General features: G+C 35.8%; 1 protein-coding gene across 4 annotated transcripts in view; it reads right to left on the bottom strand.

The window, feature by feature from the left end:
- The window catches only part of LOC128673276 (netrin-B-like), a 145290-nt gene extending 137178 nt beyond the window's left edge, over nucleotides 1–8112 (bottom strand). For all 4 annotated transcript variants that reach the window (XM_053751015.1, XM_053751016.1, XM_053751017.1 and 1 more), the window contains exon 1: nucleotides 7014–8112. In XM_053751015.1, the coding sequence (XP_053606990.1) occupies nucleotides 7014–8031 (1018 nt within the window). In that variant the 5' untranslated portion in view covers nucleotides 8032–8112. The remainder of the gene's footprint in view (nucleotides 1–7013) is intronic.
- Between the last annotated feature and the right edge of the window lie 10803 nt (nucleotides 8113–18915).

Here is an 18915-nt window from a genome sequence, read left to right as displayed (position 1 = left end):
AATGTTTAAGACGCCCGCCTGTAGATCGAAAGGTCTCAGGTTCGTATCCTCACTCGTGCCATATGAGTTTGTATAACAATCTGACTCATTATATAAGTATTAGTAGTTTTCTTAGACCACCACATGCTTGGTGAAGGAACATCGTGAGGAAACCTGCACACTGGTGGACAGTTTAGGTCACTAGTGTGTGCATACACACTGCCACTACCTGCCACTAGATAGTAAGTAATTGTAAGTCATGTCAGATGCCTTTAGGCCACTTGAATACAATCTGACACCAGTGTTAGCAATAACACACTCGATATAATGATGACCTTAGCGATTTATCGGTTTTTTCCATGTCATAGAACGTCAGAGCCACGGATCGGGTCACACTAATTCTCCATTTTATTTATTTTATATTATTAAACTTTACTGCACAACTTATGAGATAAATAAAAGGTCCATTTTGCACGATGCTTCTATACTAGTGATAGATGTAGATATAAAGGTGTGGACACCATTGACGAGAGCATAGCTCTTGAATAAAAAGACGAATTAGAAGTTTCTATACACGTCTGATACTGCTTCTCCTCCCGTGCGGATGAATAGTCAAGGGAAAGAAAGAGCTAGCAATCTATCACAATTTCAGATAATACCGTTTGAGTTTCGCAACTATCAATTCTGTCTATCCCGTAAGGTTTAAAAACGTTGCTGTACTTACATTTATTTTGTGAAATCGGAACAATACAGTCGAAGAAGAAAAAATAGATATGATCATATAATTCGAGCGCAACACTCGACAAACACGGCAACAAATAAAACAAACACTTTTGTATGCCCATCTCATAAACTGCACTACATTATCTGTGCCTTCAAATCCACAATGTAGAACTAACAAACAGAGATAATAGAGCTGCGCCCACGCACGTCTATGATTTGTGGTTCTTATGGTATATTACCATAAATTTTCAGATGCGTCAAGGATGGCTTTGCTTTTTTTTGTCTCTGGTCTTTGCTGTCCAATTTTATGGCTGTAGGCAACGCCTCTGTAATTGAGCAATTTGAGATTATGCCAAGATTACATGGGTGTAGGACTTTTACTTAGTTGCTCGGTAAAAAGTTGAAGCAAACGTTATTTAATTTAGAAATATTAATATAAAATATTTTATTGAAGGTCTAATTTCTGAATAAATTAATTGATTTTGATTTATATATCAATAGCAATAAAAATCAATTCTGACAATAATAATGAGTAACAAATTCTGGAGTAGAACGGGAATTGTCCACGCCCAGATTTTTTTCATCTCGTTATTATTTTCAAAATTAGTTAAAAAGCATAGTATATAACATATATAACTAATTAGTTAAAAACCATGTATCACGTGTATGACTAAATCATTTCAAGATAAAAATCTATACGTAGGTACGCTAATTATAATTTTTATGTACACGAAACAAAAATAACAGGATAATTATGCTTGGAGTATTTGTAAATTCAAATTCAAATCTTTTATTTAGAAATTAGAACTTCACAGGCACTTTTTATGTAAATTTTTATATTAAATAGTAATTTCTCACAAGTTACGAACGACCACTACTGAGGAGAAATGCCGAAAGAAACTCATATTGAACAGTGTTAGTCCTTATCATGCCAGAAGGGCTTACCAATAATGTTTCTGCTCGATGCTGCTTATTATAAAGAAATCTCTTCCAACATATTATTATAAATTTTTCTATTCAATATCTTCAATACAACTAAATCGATAAATTTATCCCTATGTACTAATGACTTAGCTACTGAGTCCATATAAACAAAGCCTTTGAGTATAAAGTAACTGCCCACTTGTCATGTGTGCAGATGCCCTTTGATTTATTGCTATTACTCAAACTGTCAAGTAAATAGAGATTTGTTAAAGTGTTTTTGACACGTTGACAAGCTCCACCTACATGCAAGCTTCTTTAGGATGGTCTAATTCAGTTTTGTAACTTCATTTTAGTAAATGTCAAGTGTATCTAATTAAAAACTAATTAAAAAAAAAACAAACCTGCAGTGCTGTAATTGTCATTTTTAAAAAATTTTAATGTACCTGTGTATATTTGCTAGTTGGATGTATTTATGTTTGTGTTTGCCGTGAAAACCCGCTATAATTGTGATACCCCATTACATTTTAACAAAGACAAGAATGAGTTTTACTATGACTTTAACATCAATTACTCTGTACTGTAGTAAAGTCAATTTTATGAATGATTGATTTTGGAAATGATTCCTTTCTCAAGAAAATTGACGGATTTTAATGACCGCGCAGCCGCAGCGGTCGCAACGCTCTGCGAACCTCACAAACATGTATAACACGGAAAAAATATTATTTGTAAAGGAGATGAGTACGAAAAAGATTTATCTTTGTCGTTAGGAAACTACGTTAATTGCATACGAAAATTCAAGAAAATTAGTGATACAAATAAAACAGTGTAAAATGTAAATTTCTCAAATATAATAACTTAAAAATCTTAAAAGTGATAACCCAGTAATGGATACGTAATAAAATCATATCATCGTAATAATCATAATCTTGAAAACACTACCCTCTTTTTTAGCAATCGTGTCAAAACAAAGTTACGAAACAAGTGAGCGAACGTATAATGATATCGCCAATAACTCGTAACTTCGGTATTAAGATGATGGATTGTTATCAATCTACAGTTCTACACCCACTACTGTCTAAAGCACTTACCGTATTGATGTGTTGCATTAAACTACGTCTTTTCTTACAATTCTTAAGTCTTGTAAACAATCTTACCATTTAATACAATACAATCTTACCATTTTTATGATTTTACAATTGTATAAATTATCTTTAAGAATTTACTTTCGTGGTTAAAAATGAATAAATATATTAGGACGAATCACACAGATTGAGCTAGCCCCAAAGTAAGTTCGAGACTTGTGTTATGGGATACTAACTCAACGATACTATATTTTGTAAGAAATACATATATAGATAAACATCCAAGACCCGGGACCTCTCGGTAAAAATGTTTTTAGAGTGTATGGCATTGAATTAATATTTGATTTATTTACAACTAAATTGTAAATTGAAATGTACTTAAATAAATTGCTTTTGAAAGACATAGCTTTAATTAATTGTATATTAAATCTTAACGTCTTATTTGTCTAATTAATTCTATAATCGTTGGATCAAAAATTCCATCTCAAAAGGGATAAATGTCAGCTCGTGAAAAATAGGTCCTTTTTTGTCAAGAATTCAATTTGCAACAGGATATAGTAACATCCTTTGTGTTTCGCGAAGTATCATATCAGCATTATTAATCATAATAAAACAGTGGGGGTCTACTTGGTAATCTATTAAACTTACATTTGCATAATAGAATATGTTGAAACATTAACTAAGCCATGTAAAATTATAAGCTATGTGGGAACTTCCCAAGCGATTATTAATCTGATTGATAGACAATAAAAAATCATTTAGCTTGTTATTATAAGCGCGCGCATCCTCAACTTCCTGTTACACATTTCCGTCCCTTTTTCACGAAATAACACCCTTAACAGTAAAGCGCAATCGAAAAAATGTTCGAATATTTTCGAATCGGAAAAGTTGAATTGAAAATCATCGGTTGTGAATTACTGAGAATAAAAAGATTCTAGACGTACTTAAGAATCTATCTACTTAATATTGTCTTTTGGATTTTAAATATTATTAACTATTGAAAATCCGTCTTGTAACTATTTTTATTACTATTAATTTGAGTGCTAGATTGAGGTCAAATGACCTCAACCAAGCGCAAGCTCAAGAAATGCCTATTCACTCTTAAATTGTAGGATTCGGGAAACATCGAACCAGGGAGAGAATCCTATACTTTAACAGTTCGCAACAGGACTCGACTATGGAACCTCATGACAATATTGTTTCGAGTTCTGTTCCGAGCGTAGCAAAAACAATTTCTGTTTAATTCAGGTAAACTGTAATATTTTATGCATGCTAACTTTCATCCCGGCCCGTTAGGTTACAAAACTTTCTGATTTAAGCAACCCGATTGGCGTGCCTCGTGGCCTTTTAGATATTTTCGTCGACTGCTTTGAATTTATTTCATTTTGATTCGTTAGAGCCAACTGCACGTCAAGTTTGTATTAGAAGTGTTTAAATATAACGCTTACTATTTCTTAATACCAAGCAGGCAAACAGGCATGCGGCCCACCTGTTGTTAAGTGGTCACCACAGCCTGTCAACGCCTGCCTGAAACGTTACATAAGTATATGTTTACAAAATTATTTGCATTTTTGCTACTGAGAATATTTAATTTGAAAAATTGCAATTTTGAGCTTTGAGATTTTATAATACATACATTTTCCTCTGCCTTCTTTAATTAGTTGAGAATTTGTACAAACTCTTCTGATGTTAATTTATTTGCTTAAGGAATGGAAGATAATTTTATGTACATTGTGGTACATCAATAATAATGTTTAGACCGAATTCTGGATCTCTAATATTTGTTTAAGAGATACGAGCTATTACGTGAACTATATCAAATTGTCAATACAACACGAGGAGACAAAGTATATCATTTTGAGGTACGAAAAACCGTTCCGTCGCAAAATGCCCCTTTCGCAAAATGTCGCCTGGTCGTATTGTGAACCTTTCGCATTATGTTCCTTCAGCAAATTGCCTTTGCCTTTATTGGAAAATTTATAAAACGTCTCCTAAATATTAAAAATCAATCTAAAACTATTTTCGAAATTTATAAACATTGTGAACCCTGAGAGTGCACTATTCTGATACGATAATCGTTATAACTCTGACATAACCTATTGTTGATGTTAAACCCGAATATAACCCCACTGAATTTAATATCCAATATCAAAGTTCATTTGATAGCCAAGGGAGCAATCAAAGAATTTCAAATATCAATCCGGACCGCTAAAACTTCGCAGATTATATTCGGAGTTTTGTGTGTATTTTGTATAATTGATGCACTTTCATATAATTCTGGGTTAATTAATTGTACAAAATTCTTCGGCTCAGTTTTGCACTAACTTTGACATTTACGCCGTCGATGAAATAAAACTTACTTTGTGTGTTTGTGCGCAGATCAAAGTTAACGTCAAAGTTTAATAGTGCAACACCTTTAGTGTAATACAATGTATGGCTGATTAATATAAATCCCAATATTCAACAAAGGATATTGAACAGCCATCTCGTTTTATTGTGCAAAACAGTAAAATGACAATTGTATCACTTTGATCATTCAATACATGCGTAATTTGATAATAGTTTGAATAATTTTACAGTTTTTTTTCAAATTTGGTGTTTTGTGATTCCTATTCAATCGGTATGAGGCTTTACACCTTCGACTAAGCTTTCTCATTCATATCATTCAAGATCTAAACACAAGCAATATCGTACCATAATTATTATCTCTAGTTTCCATAGCAATAGTGAAGTACTCATAACTGATCCTCTGATCTCACTGGAGGGTCCAATATTAATTACACTATATAGATAGTGGTACTCAGCTTTTAATGTTCCGAAATAATGCGTGTAATTAGCTACAGTCATTGTCAATCGATGCGTGATTGAAGCTTTTTTGTTCTGTCGTCTCGCGTTTGTCTATGAATAGATTAACATTTGAGGTTTGAAATTGTCTTCAATTGTGTTGTCAATACTTGCGTTATTGTTTAGTTTTTCTCTTTTATAAACAGCCAGTTCTATTACTAGTTTGGAATTTGTTTTATTTTTTTATTTATGTTTCATTTTAATCGTCAATCCAGCAGCAACTATTGATTAATATCACAAATTATTTATTTGGTAACCTTTATTTCGAAACTCCATACAACATGCAAGTTACGATTTTTTATTTTATCTCAATAGACTTCGAAATTACTTCAATCTCCAAATTTATATGGCTCACATCCTCCCAAAAAGAATTTAATGTTTCAATAAGCCGATCTATACAGTCGTCTTCAACAAAATAGTCCCGACCATTGACAATGTCATCCCAAGTTGTCTATTTGTTAAATTTAAATTGAGTCCCTTCGTAACGACCCGTGGCCAGAATCCTTCTTTCAATTGATTTATTGCGCATGAACCTATCACATAATTAACTTTTATGACTCCGTACCCACTTTTATAGGCAGTTTGGTTAAATTCAATAACGATTACTCGCTCACTTTACGATCGTGTACTATGTTTGAATCATTTCATATCTTTTAGGGAAATATATTCCCATGCGTTTACGTAACTATAAAATAGTTTATGATAATCAATTTGATCAAAATCTTTGCTTGAAAATAACAGTCACTCTAAAATGAATCATTTCATAATAAAATTATAAGTGTTCTTTCTATTACATTATCATAATTCACAAATAGAAGACGATGCTGAAATAGATTAATGAATGAGAATAGGTATTCATCTACTAGAATCAAGTTATATCTTTCTTTTAAATTAGAATTTTAATCACTCTCCCAAAAACTCATTTCTGTGTACAACAATTACCTTATCTTAATAAACAATTAATTATTCTCTAAATTAAGATTGAAGGAAACTCCCGCTTCCCTTTTTGTGAGAGAGTAGATAATACTCATTGCTTTCATTTATTCGGGCACGACGTCTCCCGACTTGTATGAATTACCTAATTAAACGAACGCAAATTGGGTAACATTATTTCATACAAGACGTAATTTTAAAGTAATCAAGAGTAATGCGTCTCGGGATATCAAGAAACACAAAACAAAAGAAACATCAACAAACACGATAATTTATATCTCATCTTATCTTTAATTTATTTGAGTATCATTACATGAAATAAACATTACACTCGTAGAAATTCTCGTTGCAGCCGAGTTGTAAAAACAAGATTGTTTTTAGATTGCTCATAAAACATACTCGCGTCTCGGCGGAGAAGAAACAAGGAGTACCCTAGAAAAAGTAAAGGAACAAAAACATGGAGCTGTTGAGACTCGAATGAATTCTAAACTAGTGGAAGAATGGCGCATAAATAAATAAAGGTCTGACCTTTGCATTCGTTGGCGTCCCGGGCCGTGGCGCGTCCCCAGGGTCTATCGAAGTGGAAGGGTTTGCATCGCTCGCAGTCTCTGCCCGCGGTGTTGTGTTTGCATTCACAGGCCAGCTGCTGCACCCCACCGACCGTGGAAACTTCACCAGCCTTCATCGGAATGCATCGCGACGCGTGTCCGTTACACTTGCATCGACCGCCCACCGCGAAATCCGAAACAGCGTAGTGCTGCGTCCCAGCAGCCGCCTGCTTCTTGGTATCAATCTCATCCCCCTCATTCACCATATGCAAACGATTAAACACAACCCGCACATCAGTAGCCGTCACCCAATCTTGGAGTACAGGAGATACATCGAAATTAGCAGCGCTTGGACGGCCTTCCAAAGTACTGAAGGCTAATCTAGCACCACCTGTGCTATCTCCAGCCAGTCTATGGGAGTCAGAACACCTGGCTTCTTGCTCGTTAGCGGCAGTAACCGTGGCTTTGTTAGGCCTTCCATACACTCTTTTGCATTGGCTCGAGTAGAATTGGAATGGTTGCCATGTCACGCCGTAGTCGGCGCTCTTGTAAACCGCAACGGAATCTGGTCGTGCCGCTTTTGGACAAAACTGGAGGCTCACGTATGTCAACTCATATTTCTTTCCAAGGGAAAGGGTTAAGGAGACGTTATCAGGAGGGGAGTCGTAGGAAGCGGGAGGTAAAGCAGCAGATCTCCAGCAGGTAACATCGTGAGGATTGTTCAGGTCAGTGAGATGGGTTGGGGGATGTCTTCGGTCAGATCTAGCGGCATCACAGACTCTGCAAGCGTTGTCGGGATCCTGGTCTCCGGGTGGATCGCAGAGTTGTTCGGGGCCCCTACGGCCGCATATGGAGGAGGCAATGACGGTTGCCCCAAAGGCTGCGTTAACGAAATCAGGGATGCATCTCTTCGGACGTCCGTCCTCGTAGCAGGGGTCGGGGGGCGCGGCGGAGGCGGCGAGCGTCGCGACGGCGAGGACGATCACCGCGCGGAGCATGGTCACTCACAACACTGGACTCACTCGCGTAAACTCGGAAACTTTCGGGAGCGCGTGCCAGACGTCAGGTCCGGTCGGATGCCGCCGGCAGACTGGCGTGGCGGGGCGCTGCTGCGAGCTTTCCGCTCCGCTACCGAGAGCTTTGTGCCCGCACATATTGAGCGACTTCGGTGAAAGTTTATATTAATTTTTGTGCGGAACTATTTATTGTTTGCAGGCTTTTAAGTCTTATTAGTATTACATATAAAAGCATGTAGGTATACATGCTTTTATATGTTTATGACACTATTCAGTTATTCCTTCGATAAAGTTGTAAAATTTATATAGGTGCTTAAACAGCAATTAATATTGTACTTTCAAATAGAAATCTCATATCAAAGATGTTTATAATGCAATTTCATTCTCTTATTTCATTACAATATTCTATATTAGATAGTATACATATCGTAGTAAGTATATAGATATTACATAATAGTCCGAAAATGTATACTTCTTTTTTAAATTTGATTGTATTATTTTTTACAATAATTGCAAAGAAATATATCATAAAATCAAAGCGTAAAGGGAGTACTTTTAACCAATATATGAAATAGAAGTAAAAACCGAGCACAATACATGAATGTTTCAAATAAATAAAAAATAAAAGAATCTCAAAGTGCCGTAGTGTGAACGCGCACCGCGCTCTATCCTCGTAGTAATTACTGAATGCGACTCTATTTTGCCGACTCTACTAATTCATAAAACATCCCTGGCTGCCATAATGTGACACTGTTATGTAATAACTAGTTATAACAAATGAGAGAGCATAGAGCTTACACGAATTTATGTAAAGTTAGAATAAAATTTTCCAACAGGATTTATAGGTACCTCCCGTAAAAGGACGCAAGGGTAGGTATCGAAACTCAAAAGTATATCTTGTTTATTATTAGTATATTGATTAAATCATTATTTTATAGATAGAGATTAGATCGATTAAATAGTATATTGCTTTGCTATAGTCTATTAGAAGAATTTACAGTTATAAACTATAGATTCTTCTCATAGACTATTCTCGCATTCCCTTGATTTACTTTTAAGTTAAAAAAATACTTTCCAGGCATTTACATTTCATAGAAATTTTGTTTTTGTAACACTTAACTTATTAAAACTTAGGAAAGGCTAAGACAAATTCAGTAAATTTATCTAGTAAGTACTTTAACGAAAACTATCATTGAAAGTAATCCAAAGAAGCATATTAATCTATAAAAGTTTATTCAAACAATCCATTATAAATTCAGATGTCAATTATAATAATAATAATTAATTAAAGTGAATCCCAAAAGGAGTTACAAATAATAATTATATTCCACTATTTGTATTCAATAATCTCCCTCACATGCTTGGCCTAGGCCCGCGTGTGTGATATATACCCTCTTTCCTTAAAAGAGAGGAAAAATCGTTAAACGAATATAAAAATAATAATAATAATAAGCCCGCAGGGCAGCTTGTGGCGAGCTGTTGGGGAGTAACGACCCCACGGACCTGAGTGCTCCCAGGGGAGGCCCCTGTTCCTCACCTCCGCCTTCCTTCCCCAAGGTCGGAGTGGAAACCGAGAGGTAATAGAACCCCAACCTCTGGCTTGCCTTCATCGGCCGGCCAGAGTGGAGTCGCGACAGCAACTATATGCTCGAAGGGTGGAAGTGTAAAATGTCATAACGCCGGGGACGTCTGACTGGATCACCATGATTTCGCGCCCCGCAGACTCACCTCTCTACACCCTTAGCCGCCCACGCCAATTTTGCCCCTTTATCGCCAATCGCGGCGACTGATTTGAGGGGCCCATCCAATGAGCGGCGAGTCACCACCTGCCACTGAATAGTCAGTTATCATGATTACGGCTGGTGACCGAATGACGGACTGAGAATGTGCTATTGCACATTCTCAGTCCATCCAAATTTCATTCTATAGACCAGTACTTCTATCCATTATTCTGCAATAGTTCACACTCCCGCCGAGACCTGCTCATGGGCATAGACTCCAAAGGGCCTCTACGTGTTGGATCCATATCCCCATGCAAGCCTCTCAAAGGACCGGATTTAGTGCCGTGAATTTTTAAAAGGAGATACATAATAATAATAATAACTTTATTCACCAAAGAAAAAAGTACAATAGTTGACAGAATCATTTTAGAAGGTAGATTTACAATTTATAAGTTGGTTGGACTGTGGACTCTGCACCAGACGATGCTTGTGTCGCAGCGTCCAGAAAGTTTTACAATTTACATTACGATTTTTACATGTTCATCGTATCGAAATAAACACACTTTGATGTAACAGAAGAAATACATTACTCAGCGACGCGTTCAGCACTAAAAGCTATACTTAAATACAATGTTAATTACAATATTACTTTAACAATGATATTGTAGTATAGAAATATACAATGATTCATTTTATTCGAAGACACGACAGACACGATTTTTGTATACCTTTGATCCATTTACGATTTTTTACGATTATCATTTTTGATTGACATTTTTATTATTATTCAACATTTTTCTTGTTTTTCTCCAAAACTTTGCTTTGCCTATTGACCTGTGTCGCGGCTCATTATTTCTTTCAATTTTCAAATCCGAAATTCTTTTTAACCTTTTGCCAGATCTTTTCAAAATTGGCAAATAGGTTAAACAGAAAACAAATGCATTCTGAATGTCGAATAAGTGAAAACTTCCATTTTATTGATTTGTCCATCCCATATTCCGTCAGCGTCTACAAACTAGGTGGTAATATTTTTCCACAACTACCCCTAGGGGTGAGTTGAGTGTCGGTGCAAGGGGTGGCTTGTGAATTACAGTCAGGTAGCATCCTACCCGTCTGCACTGTTAATTTGATGCTCATAATGTTTGTATTAAAGTGTGTAATTGATTACATCCATACCTACTGGGTGTGTTTTTGATGAAATTTGTTACAGAGATAGGCGATACTTTAGACCTGAGCGAAGCCGGGCGATAGATTTTTCGTGATTACAAGTCACTGTCGGTAAAGTCACAAGAAACTCGCGAAATACATTACTAGCTGCGCCCCGGGGCTTCGCTCCTTTGGGAATTTAGGGATAAAAGTATCCTGTGTGTTATTCCAGGTTATTTTTCATAACAATCCGTCCAGTAGATTTTGCGTGAAAGAGTAACAAAACATACATATGCACTCGGACATCCTTACAAACTTTCGCTAATTTATAAATATATAAATGCGAAATATTAGTAGGACAAATCAATAAATTCACAGGAAAATATTCACGACATGCTTCGTCATGCTATATACATTGGCTATTTCAAATTATAAATGATACATTTATAAATGAATCTAGTAATAAATAGAAGAAATTCACCAAATATGTATTCCACAATCGTTAAATAAACGTGTGAAATACAGTTTCTGTAACGTGTAATCTAAGTGTCCCTTACATAGCAATCAGCTCACACTTAGGCGTCGCTGTCATCTATAAATCTCCCACTAATACCCAATAACATTACGCATCAAACGGCTGAAAAGGGTTCGATTCGTGCCAGATCAAAGGTACAAGGAGATATGGCATGTGAACGGAGGCAGTAAATTTGCAATGATTATTTATTGCAAATTGTCCTTATTTACGTTTTACATTGCAGTAAATCAAAGTATGACCGCTTTAAAAAAATATATTCAACTCGTAATCCCAGTAATCTACGTGATGTGTCAGCGGTGTCAACATTCAACATTATTGAGCAGTTATGTTTAGAGTTGAAATAGGTATTTACAAAGAAACTAATGGTCTCAAATAATGTATAACTCATTTCTAAGTATTATAGTTACAATCATTTCAATATTTCAATAAGACGTAGGTTTGATTTGACCACAGATTATACTCTATGATTAGTTACAATTTTTAAGCCGTGAATTTTAGTTTTACTGCCTATTTTAACAGTGTTCACACTATTACTTTATGAAATAGCATATCAATAACTTTCTGTACTGCATATTGTCATGAATTTATCAGCCTGTTATAATCTTAATGCGATGTGCACTTTACTGCCTAAGACGAACCTTACATTTAAACTTGCGGTAGCATTAAATGGGGTCTTGATGTTCAGATGTAAAGGTTATCGTCGTGCTTGGTGCCTACTATTGACGTCACTGTCATTGCACTTCCAATTATTTATAACTAGCTGCGCCCCGGATCTACGCTCCCATGGGAATTACCCTATGTGTTATTCCAGGTTATATTCTATATACACAATATATAATATATATTATATATACATAACAATCCTGGATCTTTTAGTCCTGGTTTAAACCAGTTCCAAATACAACTTTTGTAACGAGATGCGGAAAGTTTATTAAAAAGTCAACGTTCGTTCGTTCGTGAGATACACAATGTCAATGTGACACAATGGAATATGAAAGACTTAGGAAATATATAAATCTTAAATACTTACATTATAAGATTTCGATAACATTTTCTCTACTACTACGGATACAATATGTTAGTTCCTTCAATTTCACTCTACAGCCTCTATAGTATTGTTATAACAATATGTAATTATCTCCTAATTTCTTTCATCAATGATTGTCTCTATCAGTTCGCGGACACGGAAGTGAATAATTACCATTCGGTGTCCTGAGATAAGGGTATAATTACATCAGCCGTGCACAGGCAGAAAGGCGGCCTGAAGGCAGCCTAATTGAGTTACTGTGTCCGCTGCTGGAGTCGGAACATGTGACGAGCACTCTTGTGTTGTTAGTTTGAGTGTCAGTTGGGTGAATTGGAACGGGTTTAAGAATTAGGAAGTTAGACATTTTGTTATAGAACAGTTCAAAATAAAATTGTTTGAGAAGTTTGGATTTTTAGGGTGCCGTTAAATATTTTATTGTCAGAATTTGAGACTAATTCCTGGGTAATCGAAGCGGAGATCCAATTGCAGAATACTAAATCTCACGAACAACAGCAGCGGCACACCTTCGAAGAGGCATAAGGTTGACGTTTTTTGATGATGCAAGAATTTTAGCAGAATATTAATTTGTTTTGTCTGTAATAAATTTATGTAATAAGGAAACACAAAAACACCAGAAACTAAATACTGTGGACTCTCATGGAGTGATCTCTTTCAGTCATCCGGCAGGAGAAGACATAGTTATAAACAGAAAAGATGCAATACAACAAAAGAAAGGAAGTTAAAACAAGTAATATTTTGGGTCTTCATAGGCAATCCATTTATTAAGTAGCTTTTGCCCGCGGCTTCGCCCGCGTGAATCTCAGTAATTTTTTTATCGGGTACTCTGTAAGACTGGTAAATATATATAATTCAAATTCGCATTTTTTCTTATCTTTAGTTCGATATCCTGTTGCCAGTTGCGTGTCTCGTCCCGCAAACTTTTTCAATCCCGATTCCTGCTATGTAATGTAAAGTAGATATCCAGATATCCCGTAACGTTTCCTACATATTGTGCCATCATGTATTTTGCAATGTGTCCCGTCCCGACAGACAGACAAAAATTTCCAAAACTATATCTTCATCATCTATATCAGTAACTAAGTATATTCCATGAAGAATTAAAAAAAATATATCCAATGTACAAATATGGCCTTTCTTCAATTTTATTATATGTATTGATTTCTAAATAGAGATACTATAATAAGGAAAATATATGTGCATTTTCCTTCCTTGTAAGTAAGAACACTTGTTTACAAATCAAAATGTCACATTAATTCAATCAAATTTAAGGACAAAGTCAGCCATGGTTTTAACCTTCTTGTATCTTTTGCACTCCTCTGCTCATGCTTTCTCCTTAATTTGGTCTATGTAGCCAACCACAGGGCCGATTCAGTTCACATTACCTAGCTAAGATGACTTAAATAGAGGCAGATCTATGATGAAGCTAAGTTAGTTAAGCAACAGTGGACGTTCAGCTTTACATGCGCGAGCGTGCTGCCCGGGGCACTTGTCAAAACCTATGTGATGTGACCCTTATTCAAACAGCCAGCGTTTTCCCGCAAAAACTGCGGCCGCTGATGCCTGAGGCACTTTAGAGTATTTTCCATTGATTTGTGAGCTTGTAGCGTGGTACTAACATCCATAATCTATAATTATAAATGAGAACTTCCTCTGTCTGATACACTTCCACTATCCCGCTGGATCGATGATAAAATATGGAAAAGATACACAGAAAGAGGACGGATTTCAATGTTGTTTGGTATACAGGTAGATAATATCTGCTATAATAGGTACTACATATATTTCAGGCTATAGTATATTAGCTTTATAGTACATGGGGTGGAAGAGTGCCAGGCCAGGGGTGTGGCTGGTAACATTCTAAAATTTTAAAAGTATTAAATAACAATAATATATGGTAGTATTGAGAACTTAAACTGAAGATCATCATATTCATAAAGAATGATAACTTACACTGAATGTATTTCATAATTTACTTTATTACTTGGGTACTATTTAAGGAATGGTCTTATCTTCTTGGGTAATCTGATGTTAAATATTTAAAAAGAAACTAAAAAAGCAAAATGTCAAACTTTTATGAGGTCATCTCGAATACCTTATATTATTGTAATTTGTAAATTAGTAAAATTATTACTATTCCGTAATAAATTCATTTATAAAATAATATTATTATATATTGATAAAGCTAGTGCAAGTATCGTATAAGCATATGGTGGAAAAGAAGTACAATCTTTATATAACCAAGCAGCTATAAATTCACCGCACAGCGTCCAATTTCCTCAACCAGGCCTAATTTACACCTAATTAGTTTCCGACGCAACTATACCCATAGCAGACATCCATTACGGGCCAAAACCAGCAAATGTTTGCTTCAGATATCAGAAACACGCAATGTATTTGATGTCTACTAAAGTTTAACTACATGTCAAAAATTCGGTGAAGCGTGGCGGAAAAGCGAACTAGTGTTTGCGTTAGTAAAAATTGTATTGTAAAGAGTAAGTGGCGACCCCACGGAAAGCCAACTGGCATTTGGCTGACTGTAGACATGGCCTCATTGGATCCTCATTACACAAGTGCGACCACCTGCTTTGCACAGCCTTTTCTCGTCTTTTACTAAATACGGCAAAGACATTTGTGTCGGTTTGAAAAGTCAATAGTGTAATTAGAATCTATTTCTTTTGTTTCTATTGACAATGACACTCAACGGCCCATTGAGGACATGAATATTATCATACCGGTTATACGATATTACCTAAAACAGACAGATGCCGATGCGAATTAATGCACATTGCATAGTTTGTATAGAAGCTTTTTAAAAGCTTTAAGCTTTTTATCGGAAAATTTTCTGGATCGAAAAATCTGATTGACACCTTTTTTTCTTTTATACTAAGTTTGAGGCTCAATCTCGTAAGAACCCATATAAATACCTCACTGTTGCGTTTAATCGCATAGATTTTTTTGTGCGTTCCTCTTAGAAGTTGGCAAGATTTATGTGACGGCTGCGTCAGCGGAATGCGTTGAATTTTAATGTTTCCAACAACTATTGCAATCTTAGGCATAATTATGGTGGATGATGGAAAAGAAAACTGATCGACAAAAATTGAAAATATGATCAAAGGCGACAAAAGTTAGACCATAGAAGAAATAGTAAGATAAAAATAATCTTTTCGTGCAATAAAGTTATTACAAACAAACAAAATATTCTTTAAAGCGATTAAGAATCTCCTTTCGATCCGATATCAATATCGAAATACTTAAAATTGGAGACCAAAAGAATTCTTAAGTTAATGAGGGATAGTTATAGCAGTAGGCTGTTTATATTATTTATATATTCACAGTACGTGTTGATATACTAATTCTCTGAGTTCGCTCATTACCTCTTATCATATCAAGTTGGTTTTTCGTTTACAAATTGGTAGGATACCAATTGAATCGGTGAATTTATAACAGTTGATAATTGATTTATGTGGTGACGTTTAAATATACTAGTCCATATGCATTTATGCATTTTTACAGCATTCTGCGCAACCGATCATCCAGAAGATGGTAAGCAATCACCGCAGCTCATGGACACCGAAACTCGATACGGGTCACCGATGCGTTGCCGACATTTTGTGAAACGAAAGACTCTTTTCTTGAAGGCCGCAGAGCCAGCCCTTTATGATCTTTCCATGACTATATGTACATTACATACTTTCTTATACTATTACAAAAAAAATGCAAGAAACAATAACGGTAAGCCCTTCAGACATGATAGGGACCAACACTGTTCAAATGAGTTTCTTTCGGCATTTTCTCTCGGCAGTGGTCGTTCCGAAAAGCGAGTAGTTTGTAAATCATGAGAAATTTGACGTTAAAAAGTGCCTGAGAAGGTCTAATTTCTGAATAAATGACTGATTTGATTGCTATAAGAAAAAATATAGACATAAACTCTTTACATACGAACTATCCCTCTATTTGTCATATGAGAATATTATCAAATGAGGGCAAATCGCTCGACAGACAGCGATGTTATCACGAAGACGGATTGCTGGCAAAAAGCGGCGCTGGATGGCGCGTAATCGAGCCATTACCTCAGTATGGAGTGGCCTCTGACGTCACAGGCTACCACAGGTATACAGAGCTTCATAATGTTCATTATATATTTCCCATTATTCAAAAATACGTGATTTTTGACCGTGTCTTTGTAATGGAATTTTGAAGACAAAATATTAGATTAGATTCATATTAGATTCACTTTCTTCTTATTACCCACGCTTATATAATCAAGAGTTCATGCTAAATAAAATCTAGAAAACAAGCTAATAGAACCTAGATGATAAAATCACCATAACATATATCGGACCAAGTATCACTATGCGCCTGGTATATCTTAGCATATCTTACCTGGTAGAGGAAAGAGTTATCATATTTTTCAATGCAATGATGATAGATCTTTCTCAAAACTATTGGGAAGGAGTTATCATATTTTTCGATGCAAAACTACTTCTTAGGGAGATAGAAAATATATAATGCTTTTCGATGCAATGACGAGAGATCTGTCCCGAAACTACTCTGTGCGAAGAAGACGTTTTATGGTCCAAGTTTCCAATGGTCGCAAAAACGGCGCCCCTACTTAGTCGACAATTACTTATCGACTCCTGCTCCTTACTTGCTGCATTCTACATTATAAACATTAGCTTTTTGCCAAACTATGCCACTGCATTGATAGCTTGTCGGTTACGTGGACAACATTCTTGAAGAGGCACTCAAACGACCGTTTTCGAAATACTAATCCCAATCCCTTATCATAATTGTTTGTTACCTCTTCACGCATTATCTACTGGACCGATTGTAATGAAATTTGGTACACGGGTAGAAAATAACCTAGAATAACACATATATACTTTTTATCCCGAAATTCCCACGGGAGCGAAGTCCCGGGGCGCAGCTAGTCCATTATTAATTTGGATTTGCGGTAGTTTTATATCTATTGTATTTTTGGTTTTCACTCTAAAATAGGAGTTCTCCATATCCTCTCGTGAAAGTCCTTAAATAACCTTGGTAGCTGATAAGTAACAATAGCAATCCCATGGAGTAGACGTCGTCGTAGGCAGGCGATTGTGAAAGCACCACTGACTATTCAATTTTTTAATGTTTATTTTTATTATTTTATTTGTTTGTAACAGGGCAAAGAAATATCGACCATTTGTTGAATCGTTATTCCAACGCGTTTTTCATGTTTTATGTTTTTTTTGTTACTAGTCTGCTACTGTACACTGTCCATCCTCTCAACCTATCGCAGCCTTTTGACAGTTAGGGACCCATACATAGGATAAGTCCACCGTTCTACATCGTCTATTCATTTTAATTGATGTACTTATTTTCATGACATAAAAATTGTCGCGGAATACATTTTGAGAACCGCTACTCTAATAAAAAGCAGTCACATGTAACTCTATTGCATATTTATTATTAGCCGGATAGTTAAAATATGGTAGTCTATTATAAAAAAAATGATACCACATATCTGTACCAAGCTTCATGGCTTGTTAAATCGATCTAACTACTACCAAGTATGAAAGGGAAGGATTCTAAGATATTGCTTTTTAATAAATGATAATTAATTGCAGGAACCAGGCATTCTATGTATGTAGTTAATTGCTTTGACGCGTGTCTGTATTTAGAGATCAGTGAGCTATGTTAAAAACTTGCACGGTTTTTAACTTTGAGCTATTTTCCCAATAATATAGAAAGTCGTAGGTCTGTGTTATTGTAGTATTGTAGATATAGATAGGCACGGAACCCAATGAATCGTCTCTCTTTTATCTGAGCGTATTTTCGGTTTCTTCCTCAATCGTTAAGCGTTGGAGTCCAGGGTTCTCTTTCACCCTTTTTCAGCATTCCCAGTAGTTAGATCATACTACTAATTCTATTCATTAATCAGACCATTTCCATAGATATCGTATGAGGCAAATAAGGGTTAAGAAAGGTTCTTAAAAAACTTGGTGGTGAAATCACAGCCACATCCTCAACATTTGGGGTGAGTTGCACCGTCAAATATGACGTTGATTTTAACCGGCGCGCCGCTGACGCTTGGGCAAAATGGCGTACTCTGCTTTTTTACGCACGTAAAAGTTTACGTCAAATTTGACGGTGCAACCCACCCTAAAAATTTAACCGTTACGTGGTCCCTCTTATTCGGGGCGTCACAGCCAAGAACGCCATACGCCAATCTCACACGCGAGAATGAGAGATAATAACGCCACCGTCCTTCTTCTGTAGTGTGGTGTCATATTACTCGCACTTGGCCAGTTATAGATTTCTAATGCTGATATCGATCTACTGAACCAATACTTAACCATAATGGTAGAAAGAGGAAATTGTATGTTATAAAAACTGATTTAATAGATGTAAACAGTATTGACGGAGTGAGACTT

The sequence above is a fragment of the Plodia interpunctella genome, chromosome 10 (genome assembly GCF_027563975.2).
Source record: "Plodia interpunctella isolate USDA-ARS_2022_Savannah chromosome 10, ilPloInte3.2, whole genome shotgun sequence".
Lineage (NCBI taxonomy): Eukaryota > Metazoa > Arthropoda > Insecta > Lepidoptera > Pyralidae > Plodia > Plodia interpunctella.
The sequence above is the reverse complement of the archived record's forward strand: the minus strand, read 5'-3'. Positions and strand labels throughout refer to the sequence as shown.